The sequence below is a fragment of the Rhinoderma darwinii genome, chromosome 5 (assembly GCF_050947455.1).
Source record: "Rhinoderma darwinii isolate aRhiDar2 chromosome 5, aRhiDar2.hap1, whole genome shotgun sequence".
Lineage (NCBI taxonomy): Eukaryota > Metazoa > Chordata > Amphibia > Anura > Rhinodermatidae > Rhinoderma > Rhinoderma darwinii.
In genome coordinates, this window is record NC_134691.1 from 72,823,575 (window position 1) to 72,846,963 (window position 23,389).

At 42.3% G+C, this 23,389-nt stretch overlaps 1 protein-coding gene across 2 annotated transcripts in view; it reads left to right on the top strand.

Annotated features, from left to right (window-relative positions):
- PREX2 (phosphatidylinositol-3,4,5-trisphosphate dependent Rac exchange factor 2) overlaps window positions 1–23,389 on the top strand; it is a 340,136-nt gene that overhangs the window by 313,349 nt on the left and 3,398 nt on the right. For both annotated transcript variants that reach the window (XM_075826126.1, XM_075826128.1), the window contains exons 38-39: window positions 9,615–9,717; window positions 17,303–17,370. In XM_075826126.1, coding sequence (XP_075682241.1) covers window positions 9,615–9,717; window positions 17,303–17,370 — 171 coding nt within the window. The remainder of the gene's footprint in view (window positions 1–9,614; window positions 9,718–17,302; window positions 17,371–23,389) is intronic.

Sequence of the window (23,389 nt, forward strand, 5' to 3'; positions counted from 1 at the left end):
AAGGGGTTAATGGCTGCAAGTTTGGCAGCTAAACATCAGTTTACTGCGCGACCATTAACATTCAAAATGCTTTTAGCTGCACTCAATTTGAAAATTGCGCCAATCTGCATGTTGGAGCGGTTTTGGCGCATTGCGGCCTCAACATTTGAACTCAGCCTCAAGAGTGCTCATCATTAGGAAGCACAGAGAGAACAGCATCAGCTTTCTGAGACAAATGACATCCCAGTAATCACTTTAGGTGACTGCCCAATATGTAGGAGACTTTAGTTACATAAACAATGGGCTATGGATAGACTGCAATGTGTATCTGTGAGTATATCCCGATATAATTTTATAGACACATATATTGTTACAAACACTGAGCCAAATCCCCAACCGCCACCAAGCCCATGTCTTCCTTGTTGTCAGCCTCCTGGCCGCTCCCTCATTCCGTTTCTCACTAAAACTTGGTGACCCGCAGCATCCCAAGGTGGGGCAGCCTCCTTGACTCCTCTGCCTGTGGCCAGGGAATAAAGATACTGCCCCAGTATCCCTCCGAAACCACAGGAGCAGCAGCGCTGCTGTCACAGAAACTTCACATTGGCTGCAGGGGCGATCCCAGCGTGCACCGCTGTGCCTGTACCTGCTGCTGATAGCAATAAGCGCTCTATCTTTTACATGCCTAATTTGGCCGCTACTGTCCGAGCCCAGTGTGCTTCTCACTTGCGACCCTGGCATGGATCCGTGCCTTTACCAGCCAATGAGCCTCACACTTGAGAAGCGCTGCTCTAGACAATGCTCTGTGAGCTAAACAGCCTGGAATTTAGGCCCCATGCACACGACTGTAAAACCACAGACCGGTTTTATGGACCCATTCGGTTCTATTGGTTGCGGTCACCTTTCCGTAGCACTACGGATGGGTGTCTGTGCCGTAGAAACATGTCGGGAATTATGGAGCATGTCCTATTTTTCGTATTATACGGGCCGTGCTCCTATACTTTGTATGGGAGTACGGCCCAAAAATGCAGACGGCCGTCAGTGGCAAACGTGGGCTGTGAATACGGGTACGGTCATGTGCATGGGGCCTTAGACTGAAACATTGTAGCAAACTACCAGAGAGATATGTGCCGCTGCTGCTCGTCTATTTAGCTCACAGAGCATTGCCTAGACTGGTTTACAATTGTATCCACGTCTCAGCTGAGAGCAGGACGAGGTACAGTTTGCATTAATTTGCTAGGACAGAATTTTTAGCTTGCTCTAATAGTATATTTTAATATTCATATTAACCCTTAAAAAAAAAACCTGCCAAATATGTACACTTTTCTGTGGAATACTGCAGCTGAAACTTTGCCAGTGTGGATATCTAGTAAATGTAATATAATGAGCCATGGGCATTTAGGGACTTTGCTAAGTGTGATAGGGTACAGACGATACAAATAATAATACAATCATGTAGTTGCCATGTATATAACTCAAAACGGGCCAAAAAATTGAATTGTTGCCAGTATGAAAAACTTTTCGCTTCCCATGACCTGACTTCGTACCATACCTGCCTATCAAACTAAAATATATGGGGAAGTTTTGAATGACATTCCTGAAGAGATCTAATAACAAGATTTATTATTGTGATATTTATTTCCCGTTGTTTATATAGCGCCAACATATTCCGCAACACCTTACATAGATTGTAATCACGAATCCGCTGGTTTTCCTTTCTACCTCAGTGATACATCGTTCACACGGCTGCTGTCACCAAATCTATTGGTCTAATTTCCCTAGATATAGATTTTATTACTTATATTTGAAATAATTCAGGCATTTAGGCATCATATACAGCTGCTAACACAGGAGCTTCCAATGTAATTTAGGAGATGTACCATATATAGTGTCCGTATATTGCTTTCAATATTTTAAAGTTTGTTAAACATAATCGGGTAGAGTTACTACTGTGTCTAGGTCTAGAAAGCGATGAAAAATGCGCTAAATTTTGGTGCAAATTTATACAGTCTGGTGCAATTTTGATGTTTGCACCTCATTAGACACTTTTTAAAAAGTGTTCCAAAAGGGGGTGTGGCTTAGTCAAAACAGGGCGTGGTTTAAGTGCACAAAAAAAACTGGCACACAATCATGGTGCAAAATAAGCCAAATCATAAGTGGTGTGCTCCAAATATATCATACGGCATGCACCATTGTGATTAATTTAGCGCATTTTGTGCCTGCCTGGTCTAAGTTTACGCTGTCACTATTACAAATCATTAGTACATGTGGGCCATTATGTTATGAGTCTTCACTTTATGACTGAAACACTTGACCACCAGAGAAGAGAAGACTACAAAGAAATATGCTGATAATATGGTCTACATAGAAGAGAGAGGGCCCATAGCAAACTTCAAACTGTTCCGTTCATTATTGTGGGGGGTTTTGCTACCCAGGACAGAAGGGCCTGGTATTTTTCCCCTCCACGTCCTTAGGTCAATTCTCCACCCTTTGCTTGCTAGCAGTGTGGTTTCTACGTTAATGGCACTCTTATACAGGTTCTTGCCAAATAGGGACCCGTAACAAACACATGGACTTCCCCTACAGTACGTGCATCATTGCATACTAGACATGTACACTTTTTTAGGTTTTTTTTTTTAAAGCCATTTTTCAGGTGTTTTTTTTTTTTTAAAGTCAGATGTAAAAATCTCATGCGGTTTTCGGATAAAAAAAACATGTCAAGAACGCTCCAAGTGAACGAAGCGTTTCTTTTTCTGCCTCCCACTCATTTCAATGGAGGTTTATAGGTGGAAACCACTCCAAGATTCTGATACTTCTTTTTTTCTCCACGAGCATTCAAAAACCATCTGGGAAAGAAAACCCTCCACCTCCTATTTACATCAAAGGAGGGAGATTTGGGTCTTTTTCTGGTGCCGATTCCGACACAGTTTCTGTGCCAACATCAGTGCCAAATAACTTTGTGTGAACTAGGCCTTACATATCTAGAAAAGACAAGCATTATCATATTGCTTTCCTTTTTATAACCTGCATTTAATAAAACTCTGGGCAAAGCAGATACAGTGTGTTTCCCGGGGCAGGGCCCGATGGAGAATGATACAGATAATCAAAGAACACCAAAGAGACGATCCCTGTGTTCTGAAAAAGGGGTGTGGTTTAAGTGAAAAGGGGCATGGCTGAATATTTGCCATTGTGCACCAAAAAAACTGCCGCAAAATGAAAGGTGGTATGAGGGTATGTTCACACGAGGGCGTCCGTAACGGCTGAAATTACGGGGATGTTTCAGCCTGAAAACATCCCCGTAATTTCAGCCGTAACGGCATGTGCAGGCGCTTGAACGCCGCGTCCATTACGGACGTAATTGGCACTGCTATTCATTGGAGTCAATGAATAACGGCTCCAATTACGGCCAAAGAAGTGACAGGTCACTTCTTTGACGCGGGCGTCTTTTTACACGCCGTCATTTGACAGCGGCGCGTAAATTACGCCTCGTGTGAACATTGCTTTCAATGGGCAGATGTTTGTCAGCGCTATTGAGGCGCTATTTTCGGACGTAATTCGGGGCAAAAACTCCCGAATTACGTCCGTAATTAGTGCGTGTGAACATACCCTAAGAAGGAGAGAAGTCGCTAGGATGTCTAGCAAGATGCGACAAATTCAACATACATCATGCACCACTGTGATGAATTTGGCGCATCTTCTGGCTGCCTAGTCTAAGTTTACACTGTCTAAATCTCAGCTTGCATTAGTACATCTGCCCCAGTGTATTAGTGTTTTCTCAAGTGTTCCTTTAGACCAGGAACACACACACAGTTTTTTACGCAGTTTTGGGCTCGTTTTTTGAGCCAAATCAGAAGTGGACACAAAAGAAAGGAGATGCGTCAGTCTTTGCTTTACACCTTCCCTTCCTTTTGAATCCACCTCTGGCTTTGGCTCAAAAAACTGAGCACAGAACTGCTACAAAATCTGCATCAAAAACTGTGTGTGTGATCCTTGCCTTAAAAAGATGAATGTAAGCATGTTAGTTTTTGCATGCTCTTGTTTTTATACATGATGCCGTGTTTGTAAGCTACGATACAACTGAGATGCAGATGCCACATATTCTCGGCGCTATTTTTACGATGCAATAGTTACTTTGTTCCAGATGGTGTAAGTGCTTTTATATAAACATAATTTAGTGTCAATATTACAGACTGAGACATTTTCCTTTTAAGTTTACATTCCAAGAAAAGGATCATTTGTATGATAATCTATACAGAAAAATAAAAGCTCTGAATAGGAAAATGCAGGTGATTATAGAGAGGACGCGGGGGGAAGAATGGCGCCGCGTGTGTACAGTAATAGATTTCTGGAGAGGGTTGACTGGCACAAGACTTTACCGCAACCTTGTTCTACATTGTTCCCTATAACACCAGGAACTTGCAGCAATTATTCTGCAGTAGCCGGAGGAAAGTAATTGAGTAAAGTATTGCCAGTGTCTGGGGTGCAGTGAATCAGGTCTTCAGAGGTAGCTGCGCACAAGCCAGACTTTTTTCATTCAGCTAAAAGCCTTACAATCGAATCTTTGGAAATGACTTTTTATGCGCCGCAGAGTAATTCACATCTTGAAAATCCTCACCTAAGTTCACTTGCCTAAGCAAAATGCTGCTATTAGTTCTTTTATACCCTACTTGTACTAGAAATGACATGCTATAAAGAAATATGCAGCTGAAGGCTTAATTCCGCATTTTATTTAATCAGTTTATTATGGATCTGTTAACATTACTCATGCGAAACAACTGCGCTAATTGCTTCTGATGATACAGGGGCCATAAACGAGAATTGGAATTTAATATTTATTGATATAAATAGTCCGAAAATGTAAATCATTATAAGATACAACGGTTGAGATTTGTCAGTAATGTTACACAGTTACATTAAGGGGTTTCCCATCAGAGACATTTATAACATATCCACAGAATGTGTCATAAATGTCAGATAGATGCGGGTCCCACCTCTGGGACCCACACCTATCTCTAGAACGGGGCCCCCTAAACCCCGTTCGACTGCTCTCTGTTGTGGCTGAAGCGTGTGATTTCCGATCATGGATTACGGCAACAGTGTATCTCAGCGAGCTAAGCTGTTTCCGTAACTACCATTCCGTTCTATGAGACTTATGAAAACAGCTGTTTCCGTAATTGATGGTCGGAAATCACACATTTCAGCCACAACACAGAGCAGTAGAAGAGGATTTAGGGGGCCCCGTTCTAGAGATAGGTGCAGGTCCCAGAGGTGTAAATTTCCCATACCGGGCATTTGTACCCAATTTGATGCCCAATAACAGAAGATCATCATTGAATCTCATATTTGTATGTCCTATACAATGCCTTTCCAAAGTATTCACCCCCTTGGGTTTTTTCCTGTTTTGTTGCATTACAACATTTAATGAAAATATTTTTTTTTTAGGGGGATTGTACCATTTGAGTTACACAACGTGCCTATCACATTAAAGGTGCAAAATATTTTTGACTGACACAAACAACAATTAAGACAGGAAATAGAGAACTTTAATGTGCATACGTATTCACCCCCTTAAAGTCAATGCTTTGTGGAGCACCTTTTGCTGCAATGACAGATACAAGTCTCTTGGGGTATGTGTCTGTTAGCTTATCACATCTAGACACTGGGATTTTTCTCCATTCTTCCAGGCAAAACTGCTCCACTTCCTTCAAGTTAGATGTGTTGTGCTAATGTTCAGCAGTCTTCAACTCATGCCACGGATTCTCTATTGGATTGAGGTCTGGGCTTTGACTCGGCCATTCCAAGACATTTAGGTGTTTCCCATTAAACCACCACCCCAGTGTAGCTTTACCAGTATGTTTAGGGTTATTGTCCCACTGGAAGATAAACCTCCGACCCTGTCTCAAATCTCTGGCAGACTGAAACAGGTAATCCTCAAAAGTTGCCTTCTATTTACTGACATCCATCTTTCCTTCAATCCTGACCAGTTTTCCATTCCCTGCCCCCCACAGCATGATGCTGCCACCACCATGCTTCACTGTGGGATAGTATTTTTGGGGTGAGGGGAATGTAGGGTTTGCGCCACACAAAGCATTTCCCATGATCGCCAAGTAATCAGTACTGAGTATATATTCACATCAGTTATACAGTGTATCTTCCCTATAGAACACGATTCTACTTGCGCATTAGTAAGTGTGACATAGAAACCTAACAGCACTGCCGTCTATGTCTTTATCAGCCCATCAAATATTACAGATGAGGTTAATAGCTTTATAATGTAATCTGATCATTTACAGCGTCTGAGGTTTATACCGTATTGATTTGGCAATAAAAATGAAAGTCACAGATCTCTCTTTAACCTCAGTTATAAAGCACCAGAGATATATGGCAGTGCAGAACGTGAATCGTTTCAATATCTTCATTCCCGGGCAATGAAAAATTGTAATATAAGTCTAAATCTATCTATATTATATACAATAAGTCTTTCTTAAAGTGGAGCTAAACGTTTGACAAACTTCTGACATGTCATAGTGACATGTCAGAAGTTTGGATTGGTGGGGGTCCGAGCACTGAGACCCCCAACAATCTCTAAAATGAAGCGTCAGAAGTGCTCGTGTGAGCGCTCAGCCGCCTCGTGTCTGTTCGGCTTTTTACGGAAAGCCGATGTATCGGAGTACGGGCTCGTAGACTTTCTATTTAGTTCGTACACCGATACATTTATTTCCGGAAAAAGCCGAACAGACACGAAGCGGCTGAGCGCTCACACGAACACTTCAGCTGCTCCGTTCTACAGATTGGTGGGGGTCTCAGTGCTCGGACTCCCACCAATCCAAACTTCTGACATGTCACTATGACATGTCAGAAGTTTGTCAAACGTTTAGCTACACCTTAAACATCATATCTGCCTAAATAAAATGTACACATGTATTTTGTGTTTGCATGGATTTGGAAAATTTTTTAATGCCCACATGACAATGATGCCTGTAGCATGAGAGCTGGCAATTTTATTCTGTAAGGCTGGGTTCACACAACCTATTTTCAGACGTAATGGAGGCGTTTTACGCCACAAATTACGTCTGAAAAAACGGCTCCAATACGTCGGCAAACATCTGCCCATTACTTTCAATGGGCTTTACGATGTACTGTGCCGACAACCTGTCATTTTACGCGTCGCTGTCAAGACGGCTCGTAAAATTACAGCCTCGTCAAAAGAAGTGCAGGGCACTTCTTGGGACGTAATTGGAGCCATTTTCTCATAGACTCCAATGAAAACAGCTCCAAAAACGGCCATAAAAAACGCAGCGAAAAACGCGAGTTGCTCAAAAAAGTCTGAAAATCAGGGGCTGTTTTCCCTTGAAAACAGCTCCGTATATTCAGACGTTTTTTGTTAAGCGTGTGAACATACCCTTAGGGTATGTTCACATGGCAGCCTCCGTTACGGCTGAAATTACGGAGCTGTTTTCAAGAGAAAACAGCTCCGGAATTTCAGACGTAATGGCATGTTGCAGGCGCTTTTCGCTGCGTCCATTACGGACGTAATTGGAGCTGTTTTTCCATGGAGTCAATGGAAAACGGCTCCAATTCCGTCTCAAGAAGTGACATGCACTTCTTTGACGCGGGTGTCTTTTTTTACGCGCCGTCTTTTGACAGCGGCGCCTAAAAAAAATGACCGTCGGCACAGAACATCGTAAAGCCCATTCAAATGAATGGGCAGATGTTTGCCAACGCTTTGGTGCCGTATTTTCGGACGTAATTCAAGGCTAAAACGCCCGAATTACGTCCGTAAATAGGGTGTGTGAACCCAGCCTTATAGGCAGAAGAAAGTGAGGCAGCACTACCAAATATATGAAAAATTTGCCTTTTATTCCACATGTGACATTTCAGCTCAGTGTGAGCCTTTCTCAAGCATAACAGTGTGACACACAAAGCACATATATATATATATATATATATATATATATATATATATATATATATATATATAGATCACAATTATAAATCAAATTACAAACGTTTAATAAAATAGTGATAGAACTGTAAGGCTGGGTTCACACACCCTATTTACGGATGTAATTCGGGCGTTTTGGGCTGGATTCACACGAGCACATTAACGTCCGTAATGGACGGAACGTATTTCGGCCTCTAATCCCGGACCGAACACACTGCAGGGAGCCGGGCTCCTAGCATCATAGTGCAGGACAACTGTCCCGTACTGTAATCCTGTTTTCAGTACTGGACAGTAGTTCCACGGAGAGGCAGGGACTCCTAGCATCGTATATAACTATGATGCTAGGAGCCCGGCTCCTTGCAGTGTGTTCGGTCCGGGATTAGCGCCCGAAATATGTTCCGTCCATTACGGACGTAATGTGCTCATGTGAATCCAGCCTTAACCTCGAGTTACGTCCGAAAATACGTCTCCAATGCGCCGGCAAACATCTGCCCATTCATTTGAATGGGCTTTACGATGTTCTGTGCCGACGGTCATTCTTTTTACGCGCCGCTGTCAAAAGACGGCGCGTAAAAAAGACGCCCGCGTCAAAGAAATGCCTGTCACTTCTTGGGACGTAATTGGAGCCGTTTTCCATTGACTCCATAGAAAAACAGCTCCAATTACGTCCGTAATGTACGCTGCGAAAAACGCCTGCACTTGCCTTTACGTCTGAAATTCCGGAGCTGTTTTCTCCTGAAAACGGCTCCGTAATTTCAGGCGTATCGGACGTGTACGTGTGAACATACCCTAAAGCTAACACACACAACATTGTGTCAATAGGATCCCTTATGCATATAGTCATATATACATAGGGATATACATATCAAAAATTACGTGTAAATAGTGTAAACATCATATTGTATTAATAAGGCCAATCAATAGGATAGGCTACATATCTGTGGCAACATGTGAATAATGTCACAACAGGTGTACATATTAAACATTAAAAACATCCTAACCTCGCTGGATCGGCTGTTGGCGTCCCACACTGTCCACTGCGCATGTCCATAGACTACGTCACATCCAAATTGACGTTAGTGTGCATTATGACGCATAGCGTCCATTCACGCATGCGTGATACATCATGAGTAAATGTCTAGTAAGGCGCAAAAAGTGCCTAAAACTTGTAATAAATCTGGCGCACAGCATGTACACCAGTTTTTTTTATACAATTTGTACCAGAATTCTGCCGCATTTAGTAAATCTGCCCCATCAACTTTTTGGAGCACTGCAGCACAGTCACATCAACTGTTCCACTTCCAGCCCATAGAAATTCATTGTATCGCACCAGAGTCACAAGTTCATGCAAGATTCCATTATTCAATAAAGGACACATCTTGGCCAAAAGCAGCTATAAAAAAGTCATTGATCTGCAATTTTTAAAATAACAAAGTTTTATTATTGGAGATTGATGTGACCATCGACGGGTCACATATGAATATATGAAGCACTCTTGTAAGCATCCACCACACAACTATGAGCCCCATCATGAAATACGTCTTCAATTGCAAGCAATACCGCAAAATTATGTGGAACAGCATTTTCTGATTACATTTTCGTTCCAGATATAATGGTTAGATGTATCCTAATGTTTTTTTCTTTTGTATATCAGATTCAGGCTGACATGGTCTATTATTTTACTTTGTTGCAGATGCACCTTGAGCGTCACCCTTGAACAGGCTCTTATTCTCGCACGGAGTCATGGACTGCCTCCCCGTTACATCATGCAAGCAACAGATGTCATGAGAAAACAGGTTTGTCAGACATTCGGTCCACTCATCAACAATTCCTCTCCACCGGTGATAATAAATTCTCAGAACGCCGTTTCAGTTTCATCTAAATAAGCAGCGGGCTGTCCAGAAAGCACCATTGACATCAAAGGCACACCAGTTCACATTCATATATAAAATATTATTTTTTGTTTAATTGTATCATTATTTGAAACCAGGCACTTTTCTGATAGAGTTCTAAATCCCCCTCCTCCTCTCATTTAGACATAATTTACCAATGGCTGAAGGCCAGTATTGTAGTGTTACAAAGTCACAACTTATGGCGCACAACATATTTGCGCAATAATTTGCCTTTTTGCCATTTAACGCCGCCTTTGCCACTTTAAAAAAATGGTGGGGCCTAGTGTAAGGGGGCAAAGAAAGGCAGGACCGGCCTTCAGAAACTGGCAGAAACTATGCCAGTTTTCCCTTTCTAGGGCACAGACAGCCAGAGATGCTCCTAATTTATCAAGTGGCGTGTGCCTCTTAATAAATTAGGCGCCTCTTACTCCAATGCTTTGCAGATTAATACTGGTGTGTGAAATACTTAATAAATTTCCCCATAGAGTTACATGCCAAAATAAAGTGCTCAATTTTTTTTAGTTCATTGCCAGCTGTTCAAATAGTATTTTGGTAAGCTCCCCCTAGTGGTGGCTGCAGGCAGCAAGAATTTTATCTTTTAAAGAGGCTCTGTCACCAGATTTTGCAACCCCTATCTGCTATTGCAGCAGATAGGCGCTGCAATGTAGATTACAGTAACGTTTTTATTTTTAAAAAACGAGCATTTTTGGCCAAGTTATGACCATTTTTGTAGTTATGCAAATGAGGCTTGCAAAAGTCCAAGTGGGTGTGTTTAAAAGTAAAAGTCCAAGTGGGCGTGTATTATGTGCGTACATCGGGGCGTTTTTAATACTTTTACTAGCTGGGCGCTCTGAAGAGAAGTATCATCCACTTCTCTTCAGAACGCCCAGCTTCTGCCAGATCACGCTGTGACGTCACTCACAGGTCCTGCATCGTGTCAGACGAGCGAGGACACATCGGCACCAGAGGCTTCAGTTGATTCTGCAGCAGCATCGGCGTTAGCAGGTAAGTCGATGTAGCTACTTACCTGCAAACGCTGATGCTGCTGCAGAATCAACTGAAGCCTCTGGTGCCGATGTGGCCGACACGATGCAGGACCTGTGAGTGACGTCACAGATCTGCACTGCCAGAAGCTGGGCGTTCTGAAGAGAAGAGGATGTTACTTCTCATCAGAACGCCCAGCTATTAAAAGTAGTAAACACGCCCCGATGTACGCACATAATACACGCCCACTTGGACTTTTACTTTTAAACACACCCACTTGGACTTTTGCAAGCCTCATTTGCATAACTACAAAAATGGTCATAACTTGGCCAAAAATGCTCGTTTTTTAAAAATAAAAACGTTACTGTAATCTACATTGCAGCGCCTATCTGCTGCAATAGCAGACAGGGGTTGCAAAATCTGGTGACAGAGCCTCTTTAACTCCATGGCTGTATAACGGGAAGCAGTGAATTTGAAGCTGTGCATTGAAAAAAAAGGAGTTCACTCTTGTAATGATATAGTATGACATTAACCAGCACAATATGTTAAACCATTAAACAAAATGATGTTAATAATTGCAGTTATGCTTTAAGTGTTGATGTACAAGAACATATATAGGAATTCCTTAATGACAGTTCTCTGTTAGCAGCATGCCCCTCTCATGTGGCATGTGGTATATGTGCATAGGTGTAAAGCAGCCAGGTACAAAAATGTTTTGGTTAGGTGCAGTGGCGTAACTACCGCTATAGCAGCCATAGCGGCTGCTACGGGGCCCGCGGCATGGCACGGAGGCTCCGCTTGCAGCTGCTATGGCTGCTACAGCGAGACGCCACTGGAGGGGTTGTTCATGGGGATACATGTGTGATCGCTGGGACGCCCGGCGATAAGGAGAACGGGGGACCGAAAGTCCCCTGTAGTTCTCCATGACAAACCTTGGACTTCCGGGGTCTGTCTGCAGCTCCACAGAAATGACTTGCGCATCGGTCGTGCTTGTGCACATGCGTGACCAGCGCTCCTTTAATTTTTATTGAACTGCGCAGACGCCGGAAGTCCGAGGTTTGTCATGGAGAACTTCGGGGGACTTGTTCTCCTTATCGCTTCCAGCGATCACACATGTATCCCCTATCCTGTGGATAGGGGATACATCTCTTTCGTAGGACAAACTATAGGCCGTTTTTTTGGGGGAGGGCGGCTATGTGGTATTATCTACAGGGGGGCTGTATGGTGTTATCTACAGGGGGGGTTCTGTATGGTGTTATCTACAGGGGGGTCTGTATGGCGTTATCTACAGGGGGGTCTGTATGGCGTTATCTACAGGGGGGTCTGTATGTCGTTATCTACAGGAGGGTCTGTATGGCATTATCTACAGGGGGGTCTGTATGTCGTTATCTACAGGGGGAGTCTGTATGGTGTTATCTACAGGGGGGGTCTGTATGGCGTTATCTACAGTGGGGCTGTATGGCGTTATCTACAGAGGGGATTTGGGGCTGTAAGACGTTATCTACAGGGGGCTGTATGGCGTTATCTACAGGGGGCCTGTATGGCGTTATCTACAGGGGGGCTATATGGCGTTATCTACAGGGGGGATTTGGGGCTGTAAGACGTTATCTACACAAGGGCTGTAAGACGTTATCTACAGGAGGTTGTGTATGGCGCTATCTACAGGGGGCTGTGTATGGCGCTATCTACAGGGGGCTGTGTATGGTGCTATCTATAGGGGGTGCTGTGTGGTGGAATCTATAGGGAGGCACTATCTACAAGGGGGGGGTTGTGTGATGCCCAGCGGAGGGGGGAGGGGGGGCCCAGGATTATGATTTGTGGGTTTGAGTAACCTCCATTCTGCATGATGTGGGCATATTATGTCAGGGGCAATGGCATTATATAAAGGCTTTTTTTTTATTTAGGAAGAACAAAACTTTTTATCTCCAAATTTGGTACCATGGCGCTTGCATTTGTCACCTTTTTAAGTGATGTTATTTTAGTTATTTGTCACAGAAGTAGGTTTAAGTTGTCACCATGATATCCTGATCCGGGGAATTGTGGTGTGAAAAAAAAGCAATTTGCCATTAAACTACTGTCTCATATAAATATACAAATTGTAAATTTGGATGGGTTAAAGGGATTAAGGGTCCATTCACGTGTTGCAGTAGAAGTATGATTAGAATCGCATAAAAAAACACACACATGGTTTTACTGCGATTTAGTGCGTTTTTTTAATACAGTTGGATCGAAAAATGCATCAAATCACGATAAAAAATAATTTTTCAGACAGTTTTCAGACGTGTTTTTTTCGATGCGGTTCTAAACGCGGTTCTAAATTGCACCTAAAGCGCAATGTGTGAATGGAACCTTTTTTAAGATAAGGCTTTTTCCTAACCTCCCTAGTGACCAGCCATGTAGCTGCAGGGGAATAGTAGTATTACATGCCAGCCATTAAAATGAAAGGCAATTCAAGTAATAAAAGGACATGTCTGAGCAACAGTTACTCTATTGCCAGGTCAGGATTGGTTTATACAGAGGGGTCCCAAACTTAATAGGGCATACAGTTTAGAAAGGGGTTGTAATGATGAGACAACCCCCATATGGTGACGACTACTACAACTGGGGGACTCAGCAGATGTAAAACCCATAACAAAAAAATAAATCCTTTGTACATTAAAAAATGATGTAATTTGACTTGATTTTGTTGAGGTTTAACAGTAGCTGCATATTAGTCCAAAACAATTGATTTTTAACATTTTATATAATCATTTAACATCCAATCAACTTTAACCCTACGACCAATTCTGCTGGTGGAGTTTCCTCTGTCCATGACAATTTAATTGGACATTTTTGTGATTTATATTAGAAAACTGGTTCAGAATCTCTGGAAAAGCCATCCTGTTGACATCAGCACTTATTGTAATGGATACACCACTAATGCAATTTTTGGCAATGTCTGTTAACGCTGATGATTTAATCAATAGTCTTGGCTTTGATCAAAACATACTTCAGTAAGTTTATTTCAAAGCAGCGAGTCTTTAGAATTTTAGTGGTTTTATGTTTGTTTATATTTTAGTACATACAATTTAACTGTTTGTAATGTTATTAATAGAAAATCTTTGGTCAACTCACGTTTGTGATGTCCGTTTAGCATGTAAGTTGGGATTACTTCCGACATACACACCAAACTTGTCCATGGGGCTCCATTAGTCCGACGGTTTACGTCAGTACACCCTTTTTTTAGTAGGCTACGCTATTTCATCCGACCGGATCTCTATAAAAATGTATACCATGCGGTATGCGTTTTTTCAAGATGAGAGCATATAGGTGACCCATGCCTCTGTATGGCATATGTCACAGGTATCCATTTAACGGATACAACATTTCCAATTGTTTTTCATGACGTATCCGATAAATTGGTAACATTGTAGTCAATGGTTCATGGACCCATAAAACGAATACCTAATAGTGGCATCCGTCACCCATAGACTATAATGTTATCCATTAAACAGATACATAGGACCCCAGTTCACAACTTATCCATTTAACAGATACCATGGTGACAGATGCCTCTGTTAGGCATCCTTCACAGCCTTTGTTTAACGTATACGTCGGGGGCTTTCTTCTGGCATAAACATAGTGCAAAAACGTGATGTTAATGCAATCTTTATATATTCAGAGTAAAGACTTACAGGATCAAAAAAACAATTATAGTTGTTATAGCATCTTTTAACATTAGTATGACCAGCTTTGATGGGAAAAGAAACCGCTTGAGCTATATGCCTACTAAACTGTACCAACCACATTAAAGCCGTATTCTCCTGAGCGCGCACGCGTCATCTTCTAAATCAGCGTGACGTATTCGGTGCATGCACAGTAGAGCCGATTCGACCAGTGAAACTTCAGTGCAGTACTGCACATGTGCCGATTTAGAAGCCGATGTGCGGGCGCGCTCAGGAGAATAGGGGACCAGGCGTGATCACGGCTTGTAGACTGCATGGCCCTGTCAATTAAAGAAGGAAGGGAGGGACTATGGATAGAAGGTAGAGCTGTTTGGAGCACCGGTGATGCCCTCGTATCTCCAAAAAGCTCATTTGAATATGAAGAATAAAGTTATTATCGCTGCAACGTAGCCACTCATTTGAAAAATTAAAGCAGCTTTAGATTCAGGTGAAGCTACACTATAATACCGTGCTGCTGCTTTGAGAGGCCAATTTCTGGTCACAGACTCCCTTTAAGAGCATCTGCCATAGAGACCCCAAAATCATGTGTGCCAAAACCCACTTTTCTCTCACTACTTTATTATTTCCCCATCTCCTAACTAATCTAATAGGCGCTTTGCTGCTGATAACTACAGTGTGATTTGTTTTTACAAAACGTTTATTATTTCCAAAATTATGAGCCTTTTTCTAAATATGCTATTGTGGCTTTAATAGCCAAATAGGAGGTGACTCTTTCTTTTCACTCTGGGCGGTGCAATGTTTTCTGTATGACGCTGTCCAATCAGCATACAGCTTCTCCCCCTTCCCTGCCCAGTAACACAGTGTGATCATATAGTATACAGCTTCCATTCCTGACTATGTATTCAACTGGTGATATCTCCAGTTGTGTCACCGCTAGAACTGCAATCCTGGTGTCATGTGAAAGATTAGATTTCATGGCTGTTCTAGGTGGACCACAGCCCTGAGTCTCTGAGACCCCTGAGCCCTTCCCTCCAGCCTGAGTCTCTCACACTGTGTGATCATATAGTATACAGCTTCCATTCCTGACTGTTTTCAACTGGTGATTATCTCCGGTTGTGTCACAGTAAGAACTGCGATCCTGGTGTCATATGAAAGATTAGAATCTCCTCTTTCATATGACACCGGAACTGTTCTAGATGGTCCATAGCCTGATATGTGGATATTTGAAGTTATCCCCCTTCCCTCCAGTCTCTGTCTCTCACACTATGTGAAGCAGCTTCATGCTGATAGGACAGCATCAGAGGCTGTGAGGAGGCTCCACCTCAGGAGAATCGCTGGTGTTGACACCCACTTAGTATAGGTTCTAGAATAGGCTCATTTGCATATTTGGAAAAAAGCTCATAACTTTTAAAATATTACATTTTTGGGACACAATTTTCACTAGCATTATGAGTGTGGGAGCGCCTATTAGATTAGCTAGGAGATAGGGCATTACTAAACTAGTGACAGATCCTCTTTAAACAGTGTCAGCCAGTGACGTCACACCCACTGCAGCATCAACCTCTATGGAGCCTTAAAAGGGAAAGCAAGGGTTATCCCTGCTGCCAAGTGCTCCCGTTATGGCTATCTGGCAGCTGCGGGTCTTTGCACTAAATTTTACCCCTTGTTCTTTTAACCATGCACGATGTTCCAACCTGGGCCACCATAAGCTGTGACGTCACCACTGGAGCCTTAAAGGGGACACACCAGACATTGCCCAGCAAAATATTCACCTCATGAGGTATTTTCTGTGCAATCAGAGGAGATGTTTATTCATGCTAGTTAACTGTAAGAGGATCTACTCTATTGGCTAGTTTAACATCCAGGTTCACTTTAAGTGTAGATAGTCATCAATTGCAACTTTGACAGCCAATCAGAGAGAACAATCTAGTACGCTGCCACCCACAGCCTGCAGAGCACAAGATGGTACAATCGTACCCTGTATTGTGTGTCTATTTGAATTAAAACAGACACTTGAGGTAATAGATTTTTTGGTAGGCAGTTACAGGAGCCCAGGACATAGAAGGGGCCCCAACAGCAGCAACAGCATCCAGCCCATAAAGAGTTAAAGTTGTGGGTGCTGTGCGCTGCATCAATGACAGGGCTCAGAGAGTTGCTGATTGGCCAAAACTTGCCGACAGATCCCTTCACACTGTAACGTACGGCAGTTCATACTTTTGAGGACTTCTTGTAGCTGAACATGTTACCCTCTATATTCCGTAAAACTAAAGCTATTGTACAATCTTGAAGTTAGATAATACAAAAGTTGGCATGTCTGTTAACAGTTGTTACTTTGAATGACATGTAAATGAGCTCATTATGGCCCGAATAATTGTGGCTTAAATTTAATTAAACGTAATGGTAGTTGGTAACAAAGCATTATGGAAAGCACTAGCGTCTCAATAGGACTGAGCAGAGACATTACTAGCGTGATTTACAGGGAATCTTCCAGTTACAGTACAATTTTAATATAATTAACATGCCTATCACACCGCTTGTATATCTCATCATTCACCAGCATGTCCTTGGAAAAGCTCCAGTAATTAAGGATAATGTATAATGCATGTGTGGTCTTAGTTATGAACTACAGCTCCGATCATCCCCTGTCTGTCAGACAGAAAGCTATTTGCTAAGGGAAACTAATATAAAAGTGTCATGTTTCTAAGGCATAATTTTTGTTCCCTATAATAGAATTGTACAATCGTGAAATGCTAAACTCAAGAAAATATTATTCTCTTACTGTGTAAACATAATGATATCATTAACCTTCTTTTCTTGATTTTTTTTTCTTCAAATTGCAGGGCGCAAGGGTTCAGAATACCGCTAAAAATTTGGGTGTTAGAGACAGAACCCCAACATCTGCTCCAAGGTACAGTATAAAAATACTATAACTATACAATATACTGTCACATTGGGTACGTGGACCCACTGGACCGTACCGCCTTAACAGTATGGCAGCTGGCCAACAGGACACAGGTCACAGTCTATAGTTCGTATAGGTGTACCTGTGGTAGCTTCAGACAGTAGAGAAGCAGGCTCGGAAGGGACTTTGGCAGCAGGCGGACACCAGGCGTGGTGTAACAGGACAGGCGTGGTACACAGCACAGCACGACTCCAACTCAATACGGCACTTGACCAGGATAGCACGGGATACAGGTTACAAGTAGCAGGAACAGGAAACAATGGGAACTGGAAGACACTAGGAGACCATTTGCAGAGACAAACTAGGGTAACGACAACAAAGCTCAGGCAAGGCAGGAAGGGGCTGGGCCCCTCTTATAGTCCAGGGTGCTCATGGGCTAATTTGGCACTTTAACTTACGGGACCCGGCCGAGAGAAGCGGAAGTGAGCACTGGCCTCTCCTGAGGAGGAGATGGGGGCCAGCGCTCACAGATCCATGGCTGCAGCTGTCATGAGGTGAGTGAGCCTGACGGCCCACGGCCATGGGCATGACATATACTACACTCTTAGTATAGCTCTATCAAATTGCACAAATATGGTGGGGCCCTATGCACCTGGAGCCCATCAAATTAAAACATGCTTTTGTACAAGCACCCAATAAAGAAAAAATACATTGATATATTGCTCAAGATCCTACAGTATTTCGAGGTAGAAAACATGACTTCATAGTGGGGAATCTAATACCAATAGAGCGGGAGCTAGAAAAAGTGCTATATCTAACATTAGCAAATCAAATCTATAACCGAGTTACACTCCGTAAAGTGCGTATATAGGGGACATTTTATGTGGGAAATTTGTACCTGTACATCTACATAAAAGCATGCAGAAATTCAGCTGTTCAGGCTAAACACCAGTTTGTTGGAATCACATGAGGTGGTTTGAGTATCTGCTGCTCTCCTGGGATTTTCGCACATATCGTTTTTTGCCGTTTAAGAGCATGGTACACAAGACATCCAGTGAGGGACAATATGCCTTGTTAATGATAGAGGAAAAGGGGAATGGCCAGACTGGCTCAAGCTGACAAAAAGGTGCAGAAGAGTAGCTACAGGGGTGCAGAGGTAGCACCTGAGCCCTGGTGCTTGAGGGAGACCATGGCTCTTCTGCAACATAAGAACACACCATTATTATAAATAGCACATAGTTCAAATTATACCTGTGAGAAGGTAAAAATGGCTCAAATATAATAGAATAATAGGAAGAATATGCAGAAGGGTATCTCTGAATGCACAGTACATATATTTCATTGGCGACAATGTGAATAGTACATATAGTACATTAGAAATTCGGGCATCGCAAAATTGTATTTAGAGACTCGTGATCTTCAGCATTCAGAAGTCATTAAATGCATATGTCTGGAAGACACATTAAAAAAATCTAGCGTCTGTCGCTAAGCGACCAACACCGTGCTCCAGTCGCATGAGGTGGCAAATCCAAGGTCCATTGGCACAGGCATAGCATTCAGGTACCTATATAGCAATATAAGCCAGTATATTCACGCAGTATTAGCGAATATAGAACAAAATTACCCAAGAATATAATATCAGAGGAAGAGTCAAATATACGATGACGCAAGAAGATAAAGCACACTATACAAAAACATACTTGCTCCTTCAATATAGGGTTGAACCATAGTTTTCCTTATAAAAGAGATACAGTATATAGGGGAATAGAGGTGGCACGGATAACATCAATATTGCCACAAGTAGAAGTGGGCATGGATCACCCGAGAACCACCACAGATGTAAATGGCAACATTGTCAGGAGTATAGAGTTACCCGACCTTTCACCGAATTTTAATATTAAAGGGGTTTTCCCATGAGAGATCTTTATGACATATCCATAGGATTGAATGGTAGTTACGGAAATAGCGTAACTGCTTCCATAACTTCCGTAACTCCCGATTATATAGTAGTAAGGTAGAACTGGGTTTAGGGGGCCCCATTCTATTGATAGGTGCTGTGTATATGTCATAAATGTCTCTCATGGGACAACCACTTTAAGTCCCAACATTTATGTAGGCAACACAGCGGAGTCCCGGCAAAAATACCTGGTTATTTAATATCACTACATAAGTGATATGCCACTCCTATAGTGGTATTAAATCACCAGGTCTTTTTTTCCCCTATATACATATACTGGCTATATGCTATAAATGTTTCAGGTGGGAATGCCTCTTTAAGGTTTATTGTGGCCCTTGGAATTGGTACAATCTTACAATGTGGCCATTGGACCAGAAAAGGTTGTGCACACCAGTTTTAGGCCTCATGCACATGACCGCATTGGATTTGCAGTCCGCAAAACCATGGGTCCGTTGCGGTCTATCGAACCGCAAAAAATCTTTGTTGTGTATATGTGTGTCATCAGGATTCACAAATCCACAACAATTTCACCAGTAGTGTGAACCCACAAATCCGGAACTGTAAAATGACATGTCCTGAGTTTTTGTGGTCAGGATTTGCAGCCCCAGCACGGATCCGTGAAAACCACGGTCGTGTGCATCGGCTATAGAAATAAATGGGTCCGCAAGTTATGCGCAAAAATGCGAATAAATTGCGGATGCAAATGCATGGTCGTGTGCATGAGGCCTTAAACTACATTCTCTGATGAAATATTTCTTGTCTGCAGCCCAGCGGACGGTGTTTTCACTGTGCTTTTTATGATGTGTATAGGCAACAGGAAGAACAAATGTTGTCGTGAACCTGAGCTGACATACACCTTATTATATGATGGGAGAAATCACAGTCTGTATTACAAGATCTATGGCTTGGCTCTGCCTCTGTGCTTGATGTCGCATTGGAAAAAGCCAAAGGACAGGATAATATATGATTACTTATAAAAATAGTAAACACACAGTGCAATAAAACAGCAGGAAATCAGCAGGGTCCTGGCTGTAATGAAGGGAATCTTTGACCAGCTAGTAGAATGATATGTTATTATTACTTCTAAGATCATTATTAAAGCATTGCCCAGAGAGCTCTGTATTTTTCTACCCACAGCTTCTTCAGTTATATTGTAAACACTTTTATCTTATACCAAGTACTAAAGTCTTATTTGAAGTGAAGCTCTGTTTTGTATTCTTTGCATGTGACTTTTCAGAATAAGCCGTCATATATGTGTACATGAGGAATAACACAATTTCTAGCCATTATTTGACCCGTAGTCTGCATTTCTTAGCAGTTTTCCCCTCTGCAGGCTCTATCTCCAATTCTTCTAACTGCTATCATGTCTTATATACGCTGCACACATAGACAAGAGAACATCCTGCTCACCTATCCCTTTGTAGCACACACAGAGAAGCAGAAGCAGCATTGAGGAAATCATACAGTAGTAATGAGAAGTGTAGCTGAGAATCCAGCACTGGGGTGAGATATAACCACAACTGTGTCTCTCTGCCTCTCTCTTACTCTGCTCCTTCCTCCTCCCTCCCCTCTCCATAGACTACTATGGGCGGCATGTAACCTGATCCCTCAGAGAGCTGATATTCTGTCACTCTCAAAACGGATTTTAGCAGTGAATTGAGCGTGAATAATCAATGCAGGGAAAAAGTGCTTTAAAAGTGAAGAAAGTGGCATTTTTCTCTGAGATATACGATAAAGTTTCTTATATTTGCTTAATTGCTTGTACTATTGATTTATAGATAGTTTGTTAGTGATCATTTAAGTGTCTGCAACAAGACTTGCAAAATAAATGAGTTACTTGTGTGACCCCAGTTACAGTATTAAACAGAAGTAGGTACTAGATGTTGAGGGTTTGCTGGATTTTAGAACTCTCTGCCCCAGGATGTTGTGATGCATTCCATATATTTAAAAGGGTCTGGATAGATTTTCTGGAATAGAATATATTTATTGTTCTGTGCATGAGATTACTCGAGATGGATAATTGATCCAGGGATACTTTCTGATTGTCATTTTTGGAGACAAGAATGTTTTCCCATAAAATGCAGACAAATCTTTTATTAGGAACTCTATTCAAATTAGTATATCAATATGTACCATTAGCCCTTCTGCTGTATAGGAGACAACTAGTAAATGTTTATAGAAGCCTGGATGCAGTGCTTGTTGCAAGCAGCTGTCTCAAACTTTTTGGCCACTGACTTACAATCTGCAGGAGTAAATACAATGGGACGGGGCCTCTGCTTTTACAATATTTGGCCTCATGTACACAACCGTAGCCATGTGCACGGCCGTGATTTTCGGGGGGGGCGGCCACTAAGTGACAGCCGCGAGCCGCCCGCAAACCGCGGGCCGTGCACATGGCCGCGGCCATTATTTTTAATGAGCTCGGACCGCAGAACACGGCCATAATAAGACATGTCCGTTCTTTCTGCGGTGCGGGCCCCTGGGCCATGCACGGACCGTGAAAACCACGGTCCTGTGCATGGCCCCATAGGAATGAATGGGGCCGCAATTCTCCCGTGGATTTTCGGCGGAATTGTGGCCGCAAAAGCACGTTCGTGTGCATGAGGCCTAAGTCTTCGAGCTTTTGCTCTGGTTTCAGACTGCTTGGTTTGGTCACAAGCAGTTAAAAGTGTATGGCCTTTTTTTAAATTCCATGATTATATTTATTCATATCGCACAGATAATAGTTTATAAACAGCCATTTCTTGCTTAACACATTGCATCTAAATTCTAGAAATTTTCATACTATAGTCTATCACTACAGAAGTGGCAGAGGAAAGCAATATTTATCAGAGACACCAAAATGAATCTCTTCAATAAAAATGTCATGGCTGAGACCATTAAATCCCCTGAACTCATGTTTCAGTCTGCCTAAGAAGTATTTTTGTTATAATTTTACTTTTATTTCCCATCACCTATTTCTGACTGACTTATCCCTGCTGCATCCATCAAGAACATTAAATCAGAAGTTACAACACCAAATCATAAAAGAAAACAAGCAGAAATATGAAGGGAGATTAAATAAGGCATCAAAATCAATGCTGATTATAATATGCCTATATTTTACATTAGGGGGAGTATATATTTGGGAATTTTGACCTATTCAGTCAAAAGATTATTTGCAAGGTCGGCCACTGATGTTGGATGAGAAGATCTGTCTCGTAATCAGCGTTTTAATTCATCCCAAAAGTGTTTGATGAGGTTGATGTCAGGGTTCTTTGCAGCCACTCAAGTTCCTCCATACCAAACTCATCATACCATGAGGGAGATGTATTAAGACTGCGCAAGTCTTAATAGAAAAACAGACTTTAGTCTGATGCGACAAATTTATTAAGAGGCAAAATTTGCCTTACCCAAACTGATGCCACAAAGTTAGAAGCATACAATTGTCTAAAATGTGTTTGAATGCTGTAGCATTAACATAACCCTTAAATACAAATAAAGGGCCTAGCCCAAATCCTGAAGAAAACAGCCCCAGACCATTATCCTTCCTTTCCCAAATTTTACAGTAGGCATTATGCGTACCAGTACGTAGCGTTCTCCTGGCATCCACCAAACCTAGATTGGTCCATCAGACTGCCACAAAGTAAACCATATCCTGTGGTGGCATGCTTTAGGGCACATTCACACGTGGCAGAGTTGCAGTTGAATTCCGCTGCGGACAGTCCGCAGTGAAATTCTGCCGCAGCCGTTTTTTACATTTGTTTCTATACATTTTTAGGGAACTTAGTTCAGATGTTCGAGAAAATAACTGTGCGGAAATCAGGCTGCGGTGCAGAATTTTCCCTCCGCAGCATGCACATGACGTTGCGGAGAAGAAGCGGAATTTCACTGCGTATTTCAGCCTTTGCAATGCAAAAACTGAAATCTGTGGCAAGTCCGCTGTGATATCTGCAACGTCTGAATTACCTGTCAAATATGCAAATGTTGCTGCAGATTCGTTGCGTAATTGCCCGAATCTGCACCAACATTTGCAGCGGAAAAATTCTGCCACATCTGAACATGGCCTTACACTACTCCTGTCAACGC